This window comes from Apiospora phragmitis, assembly GCF_038363925.1.
Source record: "Apiospora phragmitis strain CBS 135458 chromosome Unknown utg000013l:1.0-2965645.0:1.0-2969333.0, whole genome shotgun sequence".
In the NCBI taxonomy this organism is placed as follows: Eukaryota; Fungi; Ascomycota; class Sordariomycetes; order Amphisphaeriales; family Apiosporaceae; genus Apiospora; species Apiospora phragmitis.
The window spans coordinates 647,558-664,455 of NW_027117413.1; the positions used below are offsets into that span (position 1 = coordinate 647,558).

At 53.3% G+C, this 16,898-nt stretch overlaps 6 protein-coding genes across 6 annotated transcripts; 2 read left to right on the forward strand and 4 right to left on the reverse strand.

Moving 5' to 3' along the window:
- Positions 1-51: 51 nt before the first annotated feature.
- On the forward strand, positions 52-616 carry PG994_013936 (uncharacterized protein; the record flags this gene model as incomplete). The annotated part of the gene is made up of 3 exons (XM_066865345.1): positions 52-75; positions 99-522; positions 543-616. The coding sequence occupies 3 exons, from the start codon at positions 52-54 to the stop codon at positions 614-616; spliced, it is 522 nt and encodes a 173-aa protein (XP_066708474.1).
- A 1,439-nt stretch (positions 617-2,055) lies between these two features.
- Positions 2,056-2,640, forward strand: PG994_013937 (uncharacterized protein; the record flags this gene model as incomplete). Its single annotated transcript, XM_066865346.1, has 1 exon — positions 2,056-2,640. One exon carries the CDS (start codon positions 2,056-2,058, stop codon positions 2,638-2,640), a length of 585 nt encoding a protein of 194 aa, XP_066708475.1.
- A 3,199-nt stretch (positions 2,641-5,839) lies between these two features.
- On the reverse strand, positions 5,840-7,726 carry PG994_013938 (uncharacterized protein; the record flags this gene model as incomplete). Its single annotated transcript, XM_066865347.1, has 1 exon — positions 5,840-7,726. One exon carries the CDS (start codon positions 7,724-7,726, stop codon positions 5,840-5,842), a length of 1,887 nt encoding a protein of 628 aa, XP_066708476.1.
- A 632-nt stretch (positions 7,727-8,358) lies between these two features.
- On the reverse strand, positions 8,359-10,174 carry PG994_013939 (Cytochrome P450 monooxygenase; the record flags this gene model as incomplete). Its single annotated transcript, XM_066865348.1, has 4 exons — positions 8,359-8,556; positions 8,630-9,050; positions 9,134-9,896; positions 10,087-10,174. The coding sequence occupies 4 exons, from the start codon at positions 10,172-10,174 to the stop codon at positions 8,359-8,361; spliced, it is 1,470 nt and encodes a 489-aa protein (XP_066708477.1).
- Positions 10,175-12,675: 2,501 nt separating this feature from the next.
- PG994_013940 (SGT1 and CS domain containing protein) lies at positions 12,676-13,740 on the reverse strand (the record flags this gene model as incomplete). The annotated part of the gene is made up of 1 exon (XM_066865349.1): positions 12,676-13,740. The coding sequence occupies one exon, from the start codon at positions 13,738-13,740 to the stop codon at positions 12,676-12,678; it is 1,065 nt and encodes a 354-aa protein (XP_066708478.1).
- A 572-nt stretch (positions 13,741-14,312) lies between these two features.
- Positions 14,313-16,709, reverse strand: PG994_013941 (Lanosterol synthase; the record flags this gene model as incomplete). Its single annotated transcript, XM_066865350.1, has 3 exons — positions 14,313-14,600; positions 14,651-16,363; positions 16,428-16,709. 3 exons carry the CDS (start codon positions 16,707-16,709, stop codon positions 14,313-14,315), a joined length of 2,283 nt encoding a protein of 760 aa, XP_066708479.1.
- Positions 16,710-16,898: the final 189 nt, after the last annotated feature.

Sequence of the window (16,898 nt, forward strand, 5' to 3'; positions counted from 1 at the left end):
TCTACTGCCCAAAGTGCCAGCTCACCTACCTGGTTGGTAGCGAAGGCTACAATGAAGCCTCAAACCACCCGGCTTGTCTTACCCACTCCGACTCACAGCAACGCAGCATCGCCGTCTTCATCGACGCAGAGGGCGATCAAATCACCAACAAAGACGACGAGAACGCCAGATGGAGCGGTCGGTTCTCCGCATACTACGGCCCCAACTCCCGGTACAACGGCCGCGCCGCCGTGAACGCCTACAGCGACGAGTCGCACCTGCTGTACGTAGCGCTCAGCAGCACGCTGGCGCACTTCGCGGACCAGGCACTCGGGCGGCGGCGGCGGCGGCGGCGGCGGCGGGAAATCCAACACTGCGCCGTCACCAACAGCCACGGTTTCCTGCGCGACTGCGCCGTGTTCCGGCTGCTCGTGCTCGTAAACGGGCCGGGGCTGCGCAAGTTCATGCCGCTGATCGGGCCGACGGCGGCAGGGCCCATGGAGACGGAGGCGCTGCTGGCGGCGCAGGCGGTCCGGTGGCGGTGTACGCCGGCGAGGCAGCAGGCGAGGGACTCAATCGCGGCGGAGGTCCGGAATTTGGCGGGGATGGGGGTCTTGGTCGATTGGTACGAATGTGAAAGTACTACTTGTCCGTTACCTTGAGTGCTTACGTACGGCTTGCATTGTGGCATGATAAATAAATTATCGAACTACATTTCAGGCTTCTGCTACCGTTTATGTACGGAATAGATTGATACCAACGTCGACATATTTTTAACGCTTGTGCCTGCTTGCTTGAGTATATCGTGTTTGCTTGAGAAGTGCTTACTCTACTAGACCCTGGTCTGCGTCTCGAATGTGACTGCCATTGCCACCTCTTTTCAAGTTCCGGGGACAAAAATACATTTCATCAAATGAGTGGTGCCTTCCACTTGCTGATTATTCCTCCCATAATACCTTGCTACAGCATTTGCCAGACCCAAGGATTCCATTCCATCCAACCTCACCTCTTCATTATTGCCAGTTCATCAGAGCCGAGACAACATCACTCCAACGCTAATCTGACAGACAAACAAGTCGGCCACCAAATTTACATCTTTCTCTCTGGCATAGCATAGTTTTGCTGTATTTCCTCAACCGCTCTCACCACTCACTCTGACGCAATGCCCAACCAATCTCCTCTCTTCGACGCCGAGAAAGCTGAGAGGGGCGGGTCTGAGGTATCTGCACCGGCCTCCCTCAACCACTCTCACAATTGCCATCAAACCCAAAATGGCGGATCTCGGCAAAGCTTTCGAACCACCACGCCAGCTTTACAATGACTTTCGACTCGCATTGGAGACCAGGCCCCGCCAAGTTACCAGGCGGTCCGATGGAAACCTAAGATTCAAAAAAAATGGATGTTGTCTGTCGGAACTTGCCTTGTTTCCATCATAGCAGTGGCGCAATTTGCGTACGCCATTTTCATTTTCCTACACAAGCCTTATTGGTACAGCAATATCATCCTGGGGATACTCGGCATAGTGGTTTGGGTCCATCATTGGGTACGCCGGCCATTACGTGTGGGCTTGCCTGACAAGATTCTGGGCCTGGTAGCCCCTTCGTACATTGTTCTTGCGGCCACCATCATCGTACATGACCTTTGGGCTCACTTCTACCTCCACTGTCTTTAGGTACCCGAGAAAGTACCAATTTGGAGAACTGGAGGCCATGATTATCAAAGGGGCCTACGTGGGGCAAACACTGGCACACAAAGAATCTATGAATAGTTTGGTCTTAGTAATATAACAAAGGCCTTCAATGAGAGAACAGAATTTCATTATCCTCTACAAACGCATAGTACCAATTGTGATGTTGGCAGCTAGGCCTACATAAGCCACCACATTTGCTTCTCCATAATGTTCGCCTGACCTGAGTATTCCCAATTCATTTCCTCCACAGACCACACACATCACCAGCCAGGAGCTCAGGTTACAGAGTAAGTTGACATTTTCCTCTTCTATTTTCTTTTGAATCATCGGTGAGAGAAGAAGCATCGGCGTTCCTCTCACTTAATCAAACTCGGAAGAAAGAGAAGATGGATCGTATCTACGAACTTACTTACCTGTGTGGTTGTGGAGAGGGCCAAGCGACGTCCCGGTCCAACTACGAGCGGCTCGGCAAGATCCGCGCCGTCCCCTTCGCTACCAAGGTCGTCGACCGCGTCTGCGGCGAGTGCCGCCGCAAGCCGGCCGACTTCAACAAGTGGTCCTGGAAGACCGTCGCCCCCGAGAAGCAGCACCAGCACCAAGGAGACGCATATGAGTTCGACGAGATGTTTATGTTCCTGGCCGGGCTGGTGCCCGACCTCGACTACATGGGCGTCGCCGACCTGGAGGTCATTGTCAACCGCGTGGCGAGCCGGCTGCGGATTGACGGCGTCCAGCTCTTCGACACGCGCGGCGAGATCGTCACCTGCCGCGTCCCCGAGCGCACCAGGCGGGACATCACCAAGCTGGTGCGGTGCGAGATCGAGCAGTTCCGTCGCCAGCAGCAGCAGAAGGAGAGCGGCCAGGTCCGCGTCGACGTCCGCCGCGCGGGAGATAATGTGCCTCTTCGTGTCGTCAACTGCAAGCCGTCCAAGGGCAATTTGATCTCGGTAGGTGGTGCTGGCTTCTTCTGACGAATGACCGTGTCATTTATTACTCACTCCGGCGCTTCATCTCAATGGGACAGAAAAGGTAAGTCAATAGCGGTAAGTCGTTCGAGATGTAGTAGAGTCGGCGCTGGATAGAACGTAGCCGTGACTGTAGCCAGAGGGAGGTTCAATACAAAAGGCTGGTACCATTGTAATAATGCTTTTCTTCTTCTTGAACTCCATGTGCCTTCAAACCATATATGCGATGACCGATTCCTTGCCAATTGGCCGAGTCCGAAACGATGTGTTTGTATCGATAGAATAACAGTGAGAATCGGCCCCAGGAACTGCCCGCCGATATCTGCCGCCAATATTGTCAGCCATTCGACGTAGATCTCGGCGACCATACATACTTGACGTGAGTGTAGGGAATGAGGTCCTATCTTGAGTTTGCGCACGCCGATATAAAGCGTGTAGTTGTTGTCGCTGTAGTTTTGGTCTGGTTAGGTGCTCGTTGCTCACTATGACTGCTGTAAACTGCCCACTACTTTACGGAGTACGCAGTGGGGAATGGTCAAAGTCCCCCCTCTCCCTCCCCCGCATTGTTGGCGACTTTGGTGATTGCGGTTAACAGAATGCGTAGAATGCAAGCAGAACATGACATTGAAAAAAGGAAAAAATTGCCCGACAACGAGAAAGATCAATTCATTAGACCAGTACTCATAAGCTGGGGGCTAGGACCAACCCCGGGTTCTCGTTCTGGGCTGCCGCCAAGCGGGTATAATCCTTTGTTTGCTACAATTCTCGGGGGTGTAACCCGAGGGTGGGTTGGGGGACTGAAAGACCTGCACTGGAATGTATTTTCCCCTTTATCGTTGCGGCTCTCGGCCGGTCGAGTCCAGGTGACAACATGGAGTTATTGCGAGTTCTCGTTATGCATTGGGATTGCTAGCCGATACAACGCTGCTTCGTCATACGCGAACTGCTTTTCTTTGTCTCTTTTCGTTGATTCGTGGCGGTTGCAAATGTTTTCCCCTAAACTGAAGTTTGCTCAGTAAGGTATAGCCCACACGTAGTCGGGAGTTGGGGGGCGCTTCCAACACCTACATTGGCCCATGACCTCTAGGGCTGCATACGGTACCTATCCTCCAGGGGACCAGGCCTCTTTGTTGATGGGCGGCTGTGGAGCCGAACCCCTGCCCAGTGCGTGCCCACCACCCACCACCCACCACCCACCATTGAGCCTCTTTCAGCTTCAAGCGCAACATTGAAGCAAACATCGGGAGGATGGTCCTATAAGCGGCTATACCTTTGAGTGTGTTTGCGCGAAACGTGGAAAACACGATATGCATTGCTTTGATAGTGACCGGGATGATCCTGTAAATGAATAGCATTGCCTGAAGGGCCAGCAACGTACAAGTCATGGGTGCTGTGTCTTCCAAAGCCTGCTCCTACTGCAACCGTGTTGAGTAGCAAAACCACCGCGCTTTGTTTTCAAATATCGTATGGACTGGGCAGAGGCATAAATTACGGGCAGTTTCTCTTCATTAGAAGTTCACTACTTAGCTTCAAGGTGCATCATTCCAGTTTGGTACTGTCTTGTCATCTTGACTGTAGAACAGTCTTGGCGACTACATGCCATTGCTCAGGGCCCACGTCCGGATCATCATACAGTACGCCCTCGTCTCGGATCAGATAATGCCTAGCCTTCTATATCCACTGACGAATGTGCATATTCTCGATGCATGTTTGCTCTTGAGGAAGAGTCAGCGGCATCGAATAATGGCCTGCTATTAGTCGTCGACCTCGGATCACCCCTGAACCCAGCCAAAGCTCGCTGTTGTTTGCACCTCCAGTCGAGTCCAGTCATCGAACCTTGAAGCACCATTTCTTTACTCAAATACACTCATATCGTATCTTTTTCCTTTTCTATCATACCGTTTGGCCAATACCAACCCGTTCCGCGATGGATGACCTCCTATGGGGGCACTGTTGTTGGGGGCCAGCAAACATTTCCTTTGTCCTCGACACCTCGTGATAACTCTGCTATGGATACAGTGTCACCTCTACCCACCCACCAGTTCCCAGCAGTCACGAACAAACATCTTCTTTGTTTGCATCGTGGTGAGGATGCCTCCAAAGCTGGGCTTTATAACACTCGCCGTGACTAGAAGTCATGGCGGGAGAGATGCTTCATTGCGATCTGGCTCGCACACATACACATGGCCAGCAAAGCAACTCCCACCTGTCCATTACACCGTTAACGAGTGCCTCAATCCTCGTCACGCATCGTCGGCCTCTGGCTGTTAACAGTCCCCTATCCCACACAAGCTCCTACGACAGTAGTTGAGCCTAGTCATCGCGTTCCTGTCCACACATACGCACCAGCTATAGGATTAGAGCCCAGTCAACCCTCCACCTGCTCAGTCACAGCATTTCCTGACATCGGGACGCCTCCCACACACACACACATAGGGGTTGAGCCCAAGTCAACACTCCCCCTGAATCGCAGCATACTGTTGCTCGAAGAAAGTCAGCCCTACGTGCTACATACCACAATAGCACCCCTGCCCCTGGTCAGTCCCCCTATCCACCGGACCCCCATACTACAAACCAACGCTGCTGCGTAGAAAACAGTCATCTCCGCTAAGGACTGTTTTCTGCTTGCTCGACTTGACTCTTAGTCGGTTCTTTGATCGTTGAACATCCTTTGTCATCGATTTCCTGGACAGCGAGCATTTAAGCCGTAGTAGTTTGGCCCGGCCCGACCTCGACTTCTTCGTAGAACTAACAGTATTTTAACAAGAAAGCACATACAGACGAATACGTCTTAGGCACACTTTCTTGTATCTAAGCAAGCAAGGGAACATCTTCTCAGCTATATACATGGGAAGCAGAAAGAGAAAACATCAGAATCAATCCTTTAAGGGCCACAATATGTCAGCCCAAAATTCCGGGACTACGGACCCTAGCAGCACGCATGGAGACGCACCAGGTTCACAAGGAACACCAACTGTCCACATTGGTTACCCTAAGTTATGTTTATGTGAATGTAGGCATAACGAGGTCCTAAATAAGTGGGATCATTCTATACAATTCGACATATGCACCCAATGTTACGATAACATCATGGAATGTATTGGTAGTTGTGGTTGAATATGCTCCAACAGTAGCTTTGGGTGCTCCTAGCATACACGTATAGACGAGAAGAAAATACGCTACTAGAGTTTAATATACAAGAAACCTAACATAATGTGACTCTATAGGGTGTATGTTTGGCGAACGCATCGTCCAAATGCGCTTTCAAGCAACCCCCTTCTCCCCAATGCTTGACATCCAAGTCCCCCATTCGAATGGACATCACTTGGAATGACCTGTGACACTGCCCAACCACCTTGTAGAACCCGTTTTCTGGACAAGGCCTCAGGATCATCTCGCAACATGTCCCCTTTATAGATCCCACCACATCTCCGCTTCGAGGTTGCATATCCACCTGTTCCATTATACCGACAGATCCGCTCGCCCCAACGAAAATGGACTTATCCCTAATCGCTCTTGCCACAGATCGCCAGACTTCGGTGATAGCAGTTTCTATATCTGAACTGTTGACAGTACCCGACTTAACGAGTAAAGAGTCTTTGGATGTTTCCGTTCCTTGGCGAGTCGGCATCTCCCCGGCAGGAAGGGACATTGCGGTATCTAGGATCAACTGGTGCCAAGAGAAACCGTTGACCTGATTCATGGCGTAATCGTATTTGAGGATGAGCTCCTTTATCAAGCGCCTGGCATCCCCCGCGCAGGTGTACCTGTGTTTTTGGGTACCTTCACAAAGCCATTCCGATGCCGAGGAAAGGAATTCTTCAACAAAATCCATAGAGTCATCTTGTTTGGAATCGAAAGTTGCATTGAGCCCAGCTTCTTCGATGACGTCGAACTGAATGAAATCAGCCTGCAGACACCACTCGCCGTTCGCCCTAATAAAATTTCTATTACCCGTCTCTCGCGCGAAATTCAGTGTGCGGGCCGGCTGGTGTCTCCAGTCTGGTACCCAAGAAGGAAGATTAAGGGCTTTTCCGGATCTGTATTGAATAGCATCCATGGTCATATTCTCATCTAGAAGATATTTCCCGAACTCGATGAGTACTTGGCGGATAGGCTTTCTATAGTCCGGAAGTAGATGTGCGGGCAAGGTACCACCGGACAGTAGCCCCAGTACTGCGTATATTTGGTCTCTTGGATCGGTAGCTTTGAAGTTGGTTGCTCCGGCCATTAGGTACCCAATCAGCTGCTGTGTCATAGTTATCAGGCCTTTGCGTAGCTGCTGGTCGTACACAAAAGACATATCGACATGTTGTTTAGCGGGTTGGTGGACACCAAGAAACTTCAGGGAGCCGTATTCCTCCGGCAGTGCAGTCCAGTTCACGAGCGCTGAGCGGAGACAGTAGTAAGGCAATTGAATCCTGCCGCACCAGAAGATGGGAAGAAGCTCACGCCTCTTAGTGGATGCGAGTGACCATATTGGCCACCGTACAGCGGCTTCCTGTAAGACCCAGGAGCGTTCGAACCACTGACGCTGTCTAAGGAACTCGTTCGACCTCTTTTGCTTATGCCAGAGTTCGGTGTAGCCATAGCGTTCCACAAGATCCTTGATACCTTGGCCTTTCTGTCGGATATCGGCGATTTCGGTCATATAGTCGAACACGGACTGGACTGCCTCCTCAGACCACGGTAAACACTCCCCCAGCCAGATAAGAACTTGAGACGCATTCTCATAGATCATTTTCATTCTCTGAACTTCCAGACTTCGCTCGGCCAAGTCCGATTGGTTGATACACAGACTGTCGATCCATAGTCTTCGCGGGCCATCCGACTGCCTTAGGCGCTGGAGTCCGTCAAACAGATTAGTGGTCACTGGGTATGGCTTGTTGTCTAACAGGATGGGCTTCGTGATGGAAGCCTCGCCCCAGCAATAAGACAGAGCCTCGTAGTCCTTGGTGGTATCCGTGTCGATGTGCTCCAACACACACTCGATCGGGTCGCCATATTCGCCCGGAAGCAGACTGACGATCCGGATCTCCGTCGGACTGTCACCCAAGGGGCGATGAGGTGAAATGCCCTTGAACCGCTCCATGCCGCCTGTAAAAGGGGAGGCTTGCAATGAAGTCGATGCAGTTGCTTTTCGTTCTCGGTATCTTCAACAAAAAGCTAGAAGTTCAAGAAGACGTAGAAGAAAAGGATACGCACGCAGCGGAAGGGAACATCTTCCCAAGGACATGTCGGGCGCCATCATCATTGATCGGCCCGCATCTGGCCAATTTGTGTGGGACGAGTCGATGCAGTTGGTGCTCCCTGCAGCACAAGAAAGGGCAGCATCGCGACGTGATTCGACAGCGAAGGTGCATTGTCCTGCACGAGCTAGCCCTCTCGAGGCGTTCTAATGCGAGAACAGCCAATCGAACCGGCCACGCGGGAACACAGGCAGCGCAGCGAGGTGCACACAATAGTAGAAAAACGCCAGAGGCGTCAGACGCTAATGCCAAACGAGTTGTCGCCTTGCTTCGTGTACCTCGCAATTGGAATCGGTGTGTAAAAGCATGGAAGTGATGTTCAAGTTGAAGTTATCAGCAACTGATTGGGCCCAGTGACAATAGTGAGATGAGAGCTTAAAATTTACAATATTTATACTTTTTAATTTAATTTATATCATATACTGGTCATAACCGAGCGTTACTCGGACACATTCGTTAATGGGTATCGTTACTACTACGCCTTCGCAGAGCTCTTCTTCTCAATGTAGACCTCCAGACCCTCCTGCACCACGAAGAAGGTCGCCTTCGCCTTCAGCTCTCGGTTCGGGTACATGAGCTCGAACTTGAAGTCCCGCAACAGCCGCGGGATGACCTTGTTGATCTCCAACAGCGCCAAGTTCCGGCCGATGCAGACATGGCTACCACCACCGAACTACACGAAAAACTGTTAGCATACTGGTTGCCAATGAAGAAACCGATATGGAGCAATTGATGAATGAGCTTACCTGGAACATGTACCGCTCCATCGTCCTAGCCTCCTCCTCGTCCTCGAGCCAACGCTCAGGCCGGAAGATGTCGGCGTCCTGCCCGAAGACGTCGCGGTCGCGGTGCAGGACCCAGCCGTTGAGGGCGACGCGCGTGCCGCCGCGGAAGAACTGGCCCTCGATCTCGACGCCCTCGGGCGGCACGCGGCGCGTGATGTTGAGCCCGACCGCGGGCCGCACCCGCATCGCCTCCTTGAGGCACGCCTGGAAGTACGGCAGCGCCTGCGCCTCGGTCCACTCGACGTTGCCCTCGGCCGCGATGGCGCCCGTGCGCACGGCCTCCTCGATCTCGGCCGTCAGGGAGGCGTGCACGCGCGGCGACGAGAGGACTTGGTGGAAGAAGGATTGCATGGTCGAGGCGGTCGAGTCGGAGCCGGCGAATCTGTTTGCGGGGGGCGAGTGTCAGTCTCAAACGGTCAAGTCGACGAAGGGATTGGGAGCAGCAATGAGTCGAGTAGTACTTACATCGCACCGTGAGCCACAGCAAACACATCGCCTTCGGAGAACCCACTGCCCTCCTTCAAGTGACCCTTGATCAAACTGGCCAGCAAATCCCGACGGCCCTCGCCGCCGGCGCCGCCCAACATGCCCACGTCGTCGTTCGCATCACCTCCTCCCAGGCCGCTCTTCTCGCCGCCGAACGGCCTTCGCTTGTCCATCTCCTCGATAGCGATGCGCGTGATGAGGGCGTTGCTGGGGTCGAGCGCGGGCACCCACTTCCACAGCGGGTTGCGCCTTAGCAGATAGTCGACCTCGGGGATCTGGCCCACGATGCCGTTGTACCGCTGCATCTCGTCGATGGTCCGGATGGCGTGCTCGACGTCGAGCCCGGCGGCCAGGAAGCCGAAGGAGCGCGAGAAGGCCACCTCGCCCAGCACGTCGAAGGCGAAGTAGTGCAGCCAGGCGCCCAGGTCGACGTGGCCCCCGCGGGCCGTGCCGCTGACGCCGCCGCCGGGGGTCATGACGCCGGTGGCCGCCGGGCAGAACTCGGTGAGCCGGGACGCGAGCAGGTCAATGGTGTCGTCGATAAAGGGGCTGAGCTGGCGCATGGCGGCCAGGGAGTAGGGGACGTTGGCGACCTTCTTCTTCTGGGCGTGGACGTCCTCGCGGATCTCGGTGAAGATGTCGGGGTTCTCGGGCGGCGGGAAGACGGCGTAAAAGTCGGTCTTGTAGAAGCGCTTGCCCGCGCTCAGCACGGCCCGGGCTGCCCGTGGGCTGGAGAGCGATACTTCATTGGGCGCAATACGCACGACAGGGCCATACCGCCGGTGCAGCGCGATGTGGTCCCAGTGCGTGTTGCACGTGGCCGTCGACCACACCTTCCACAGCCGGCTGCAAGACGCCAGAAAAGGGCCCGGGTAGGAGCGCAGGGGCGAGGCGTAGCGTGCCCAGAAGAGCCTGGCTAGGATGAAGCCTACAAGCAGCAGCGGCCAGTTGGCGCGGACGATCGGTGCGAGGGGAGGAGACGAGAGCCCGGGTCGGAGATATCACTTCTTCTTCGGCCATCTTGGGCATGTGGAGGAGGGATATGTATAGATATATTTTGGGGTTCTTAGGGGTTGATAGAGTAATAGATGAAGTCAAGAAGTATATGTTGGGCAAGAGTCCCTTATGGTTGAACAGCACTCGCTAATGAGGATATATATATATATCACGTAGACAGTGTAGAGTGAACCGAGAGGCGACCCTGTTGAAGGGAAGATGCTTGGGTTCGTTAGGAGGGGAGAAGTCGGTGTGTAGCCACGATATGCTAGAGAACAGTCATAGAGAAAGGAATCACCGTGTACAACCAGCTCGGGGATGCAATGGAACTTCTATACTCGCGTCCATCTTGTGGCAGCCGCAATATCAGTTACACACGACCCCCAGCAGCACACCAATGGGTCCACCACGTCCAGCCAAGAGAGTTGATAACCCCTTAGTCAGGAAACACTGTGGACAGCCAGACCCTTGACTAGTCGGAGGAATAAGATAGCACGCGATGTATCTCTAGTCCACAAGAGAGGGGGACCACTTCACCTACAACACTCCCATACCCACCACCACCGGGACTAGTCTATCCCGGCCTAGAGACGGAAAGTGGCTGAGTTGCCGTATCGAGTAGCCGCTTCGTGACCGACCGTGCGTGTTTACCTTCCTCCCTCGAATGGAAGAAACTCAAACACAACCGCGGCGGTATGGCGGATAATGGTCGGAATAAGCCACACGTGCATCCTGGCGTGGTACGACATCGACGAAGGCAAGCGAGGTCAATAGACCTTCTTCAGGAAGTCTATTATCGCCTCGCCAATGCATGACGTTCTGGAATGGTCTTGTGTTCCAGTCCTCAGCCCACTCGCGTGCAGCTTGGCACCTTACTTTGCCCCCCTGTGCAGGTCTGCAGTGTCCCCCCCTGCTTTGACTCAGGCATTATTCACCCTTTTTGAAGACCCGTAGCAGCCAATCAGGAAACTGCCGTTTCTTTCGACGGGCGTCGGAAACGGTTGCCGACAAGCGAAGGTGCGCCTGAGGGGAATTGGGGGATGTTAGCTCAACCAGATTGCGGGGAGAGTCGCACCGCTAGGAACATTCTATGGACGCTGGGAATCCACTAGCATCCACTAAAATGTTGGGGAAGTTACGCTTATTCTGCTTCTGAGGCTGATTGTGTCGTCAGTCAGTGTTGATCATGCTGGACACGGTCGGTTATTCGGACATAGAAGAATGGCCCGTGAATTTCTTTCCTACCTAGGCGTCCGTTGAGCCGACATGGTGTGGATTGGAGACGATAGACTTGACGATGACAATAAAGCCCAAATCCGACGCATGTTTATCACTACGTGTACTACCTAACCTACTGGCACGCTGGTTTCGTTAGAAGCGTAGAACGCATACACGACAAGACGCCTGTCTACATGTAGTCTTGCTACTTCGCCTGTCTCAAACCGACGGGACCAAGAGCAGAGCGCCAGAGGAAGGTCACATACTAGTATCCCTTCTAGGGTCATAAACTTCAATTTCCGAAAACATCTAAATACAGAAGAAATATACACTTTTAAGATTCAATAGCCACACAACGTGTCTCCTGGAGTAGTATATACCGTGATGCATCATCCTACAACGCGGACTTATAGCTTGCCAATATTACCACCTCCTGAAATACCGAAACTGGAGGGCGATCTTGGGGAAAGAAGCATAAATCCGACCAGAAATCCGTCGCTCCGAACGAAATCCACCGTGGAAACCGATGATCGCAACGCAAATCCACATTGGCCGATACTTTCAACACTTTCTCACGCACCGGGCACCGGGATCGCCGCGGCTGCAGGTCATTCTCCATCGAATATGGGTGTACATACGTCGTAGTGCAGCGCTCATTGCAACAGCACTCAACATTGCTAACTACAGAAGCCGTAGCCAGACAACCTAGACTGATCCATTCGCTCGCATGCACCTCAGCTGGGCGCTCTGGCAACCAGCCAGGCACATCAATCATATATCTATCATGTTCTTACCTACCTGAGAACTGGAGCTCCTGGGGCAGCATGTAGCTGACCAACTCACTTGTAATAACGCAGTGTGACATAACCCACCGGGCTCGGCACTAACACTCTTAGATCATCCAGTGGCCCTTGATCGATTCACACTTAGCTTGGCCACTTTTATCCGATAGGTTAATCTACGGAGCACTGAGAGGTGATGTTTCGGGCATGTTTAAAGTCTATGAAATGGAGCACGTACACTTACCTTGGGTTATCAGACTCTGTTTTGGAATTCAATGAGTGCAACGTCTTGTGCGTTTTGATCCTATTTCGAGAGCGCAGTAGTAGCAGTCACAAGTTGACACTCTGAACGTCGCATAGCAATGCATCATGATGGGTAAATCAGAGATTAATGGAACCTCGCCGTAGCCAAGGACGACATACAAACTGGTATCATACTACAAAAATGACTTTTCCCCAAGAACTTCACCTTGACTCCGTTCGTGCTCGATGCTTTCCTTCCTTCTTTTTCCGATATCGTCCCGTTTAGTCCCACTTCTTGGACTCCATACCGTCTGGGGGCTGCGTCTGGTAGTTCTTCTGGCTGGCGTCCGCCCAGCTGGTGGAGAGCGCCGTTCCGTTGCTCTCGACAAAGCTCTTCATCATGGCGCGCTGGCTGTCTGGGTCGGCGCCGTTGTAAAGTTTCTGGAAGAAGGCGTTGGCATCGTTCTTCGTCGTGTCGTCCTCCTCGTCTGCCTCCGCTGCAATCAAATCCCAGTTCTTGGGGCCGGACTTTGAGGAGGTAGGGTAGGCAGAACCAGATGAGGACTTGGTCGCTACCGAGCCTGAGGCAACGGGCTCGGGGTGCTGGGCGATCGGCTTTGCGGGGGCTGGCGCAGTTGTCTTGACGGGAGCACACTCCGTGCTGGGTTTGGCTGCGGGACGCTGCTGCGCTGCAGGAGGCGTTTCCGTCTTCTTGGGGGCCTCGGGAGCCTTCTTGGCGGTTTTGGCAGGCGGCGTATCCGACGGGGTGGGGTATTTGACCACAGTGACCTTACGGCCGGAGCTACCGGCCGTAGTCTTCTCCATGGCATTCAGAGCTTGGATGCGCCATGTGTAGGCTTGGTTCTGGAGGCTCTTCTCCTTGGTATTGCCTCCGCCACCCATTGCTGTTGCCATTCCATCTTCTTTGGAAACCTTGTTCTCTTCGGTGACGTCCTTCGAAGTGACAACGTAATCGCCATTCTCGTCGACCTTGTTCTGTTGGCCGTCGTCCTCCGTAGCTCGGGCGCCCTTGATGAGATTCGCGGTCCACGTGGCACACACATCCGCATCGGCGAACCGACCCAGCCGGTAGAGGGTGATGGCACGTCGCAGCTGGGCCTCGGTCATGAGGGGGCGGTTCGCTCGCTTGAAGGCAATCGCGAGGGCCTTCTCCGCATCGTAGAGGGCGAGGTCGAGCTCCTGGGTGCGCAGGTAGGCCTTGGATCGCTCGAGGAGCCACAGGGGCGCGGGATGATCCTTCAATGCTTGTGTGATCTTTTCGATGCCCTCAGCATACTTGCCGGCCTTCACCAGATCGATGCCGTCGTTGGCAAGCTTGCTGGACATGCTGACGGGGTTGGGTGTGGTGGTTGACTAGACGCTTGAGAGATTGGTCGATGAAAGTATGCGGGGTTGCAAATTAAGACTTGCTTGGTCCAAAAAGTTGGGAGTATGAGAAAGGCAGTACAGACTGGAGGATTAAGTAGCTGCGACTACTGGAATCAGAGATGCATTCAAACTTGACCGGAGACTTTGTGGTTCGTTCGTCCGTCCCTCTTACACTTAGACACAGTTCAGGCAGGCAGCGAGCGGGGCAGCATGGATGTGTTAGTAGGCTGGAGCTTGAAAGAATAGATCCGGTCCTTCTAGATGGCTTTTGGATGGGGCAGGCGGTGTGCCAATTAGATGGACCGCCTTCTCCATTGGGTTTACTCAGCCGTCCTGGAGTGAGGCAATACATCACCAAAGACACAAAGCAGCCAACAATGGACTTGGAAAGACATTATTTATTAACTATTTGTATTTGAGAATTATGACCCATCTATTTCTTGCATAGAAAAGGCTATTTAAACCCATGTTCCCTCCTTGACCTACTGGGGATCCTCATCCAGAGTGGTTGTTCCCAAGAGCAATTTCCATCAGGGTCGCTCATCAGGGTACTTTTTCGCAAACATTCCAAGTGCCTTCAAGGTGAAGGTGAACTTGTAGTTCTGATAGAGAATCATACAGCTCTTGTTGAAGACACCTTCAATGGCCTCTTGCTTCCACTCTCCATTTGCACATTGCCGGTCCATGATGAGCCTGGTACCCCTTTTCAGCGGCTCGATGTCGGGGTAGTCGGCCTTGATCAGGCCAATGAGTGCCCAGGCAGTCATGACAATCTGGGATCCGGAGGGATGTTCAGTATAGACACCCGTTTCACACGACTAAATTCCGGTTAGCAGCAGCATCTATAACGTAGTCGAGGTCTCCTTACCCTGTAGCTCTCAGACCATCCTCCATCTTCCCTCTGGTTCGAGATCAGGAAGTCGCAGCCTTTCTTGGCACAAGGACTGGTAGCATAGGTCTCGCCAATGCTTGCGAGGCTTTCGAGAGCAAACATGGTGGCATACGTAAAGCATATTCCCCAATTGCCATACCAGCCGCCATGGGGATACTGCTTTCGCTTGATGAAGGCAAGGACGCCGTCCTTGAATCGCTTGATTTCCGCAGTGCGATAGTCTGGCCAGTACTTGTTGAAAAGTGACAGTGCAGTAATGACTGCCGTCGAGCACTCGACGTAGTCATATTCAACCATGATGTTCTCAAAGACCTCCGCAGCATTGAGCACCTCCAAGAGCTCGCTACCACGCGTGGGCTCATACGAAGCGCATCCGCCAGAAGAATTTTGGTATGTCAGAAGGGTGTCGACAGCATCAAAAATCCTCTGGTCATCCAAAAGCTGGGGGTACCCGGGCGTTTTCTGCAGCAGGATAACAGACTTCAAAGCCTCAGAGATGCAGTCGCTCACAGCATACCCTTGATATTTGTTGCTGAAAGCCCATGCTCCTTTCCGTTGCTGACGGTGGCAAATGTCTTGGTCCACGACATTCTCCCGAATCTGCTGGTCATCCAAGAACTCGAGCGCTTTCGTCATCATTGGCCTCCACCGTGGATCTTCTGCGAGATCCGCATCAATCACGGCTTGGATGGCGAAGGCTGTGTCCCAGCTCTGTACACCATTGGTCCCGTTGCACAACAATCCTTCGTCCTTAACCCACAAAGCATCTTCTAGGCGGTCGACATGCCTCCGGACGGAATATGCTCCAGGTCCGTCGCGAATGTAGCAAAGAACAGTGTTCATAGCAGCATTGACCGGCGCGAGATCCGCGTAGTCGGTGTTTGCGTCCTCCATGTCGACTAGTTTACTGACCCAGGCTTCGGCCTTGTTCGCAATGCCCTTAGTTCGACAGTAGGGGTTCCAGATGTTGGCCAAGAACCAGTTGGCTGTATTGAGCAGCCATGACTTTGGGTGGAAGTTGTCAATGGCAGCAATGCTGTTGCGGTGGCTGAACCAGTTAATGCTCTCCCACGGCTGTACGAACAGCTCCTTGCGCAGTTCGCGTATCACCTCCGTTTCTTCGCATACCCATCGCTTCGAATAGATGTAGCTCATCGACATGAACACCTGACGAATGTGAAGCCACCATCGCCACGGGGCGATTGGCATCCAATCGGGCAGGAGCCATATCTCAGGTGGGATGGGGTTGACGATGTCCCACTTGCAAACGCCCAGTACACTGAGCCAGAACTTGGCCCAATGCGGTCCATGTGTGGCTCCGCCAAGCTTGTGCAGCGTCCCCCGTGCTTTGACCATGAATGGTTCATCGGCATCGACTCCCAATAGGCGCAAGGTTGTGTAGTTCATAGCCGTGCCGAAAACGGTGCTCTCGCCTTCGATGTGAAGCCCCCACCCGCCGTCATCGGGGTTCGCTCTTGCTTTCAGGTAGCTCTTGATCGCGGTCGCCTTGTACCAAGGGATGGGAGTCTTGGTAGCATACCAGGCGAAAACAACGCCTGGCAGTAGAAACATGGGGCCACCATACTCGCTGCCCCATGTGCCGGACGGGAGTTGGAGCTTCTCGAAGAATGTGAGGCCATTGCGGAAGGCATCGATAGGTTTCGTGGGCTCGGGAAGTTCAGGTAGTCCCTGATGTTGTGATTCATCAGTCAAATGGGTCTGGGACTGTCAATCAGAATCCAACGGTGCTCACCAAGTCAAGACCCAGAAACCACTTGTCAGGATAGCTCTGGGGCCATTCCTCGGCCTCGTCATCGTCCTCCAAGTAGCGCCAGGTCAGGCGGCCTTTCTCGTCCAGGCAGCGCCATCGCGTAATGTCGGTTTGCTCTTGGTGTTTCGCGATTTTGAGAGAAGGTTCGTTGGTCAATTGGACATCACTTTTGCGTTTCCGGGAGGATTTCTCGATCGGTCCACTAGCGTCGGTGGCATTGACTGGTTTGGTTTTGGCTGCGCCATTGGATCGTGTGGTTACCATGTCGGGTAGGTTTGATGGCGGCGAGCTACAGTGCCGTCAATTGCGGGTGAATTTAAACAATGTGGTCACCCAAACCTTGCTGCCTGGGTGGAAAGTATTTGAGGAAAGCCGTTGGCGGCGTCAGCGGTCTTGTCAGCTTGTGTCTCTCCCGGGACCCCGGGTCCCTGAATTTCACCGACTCAGTCGTAC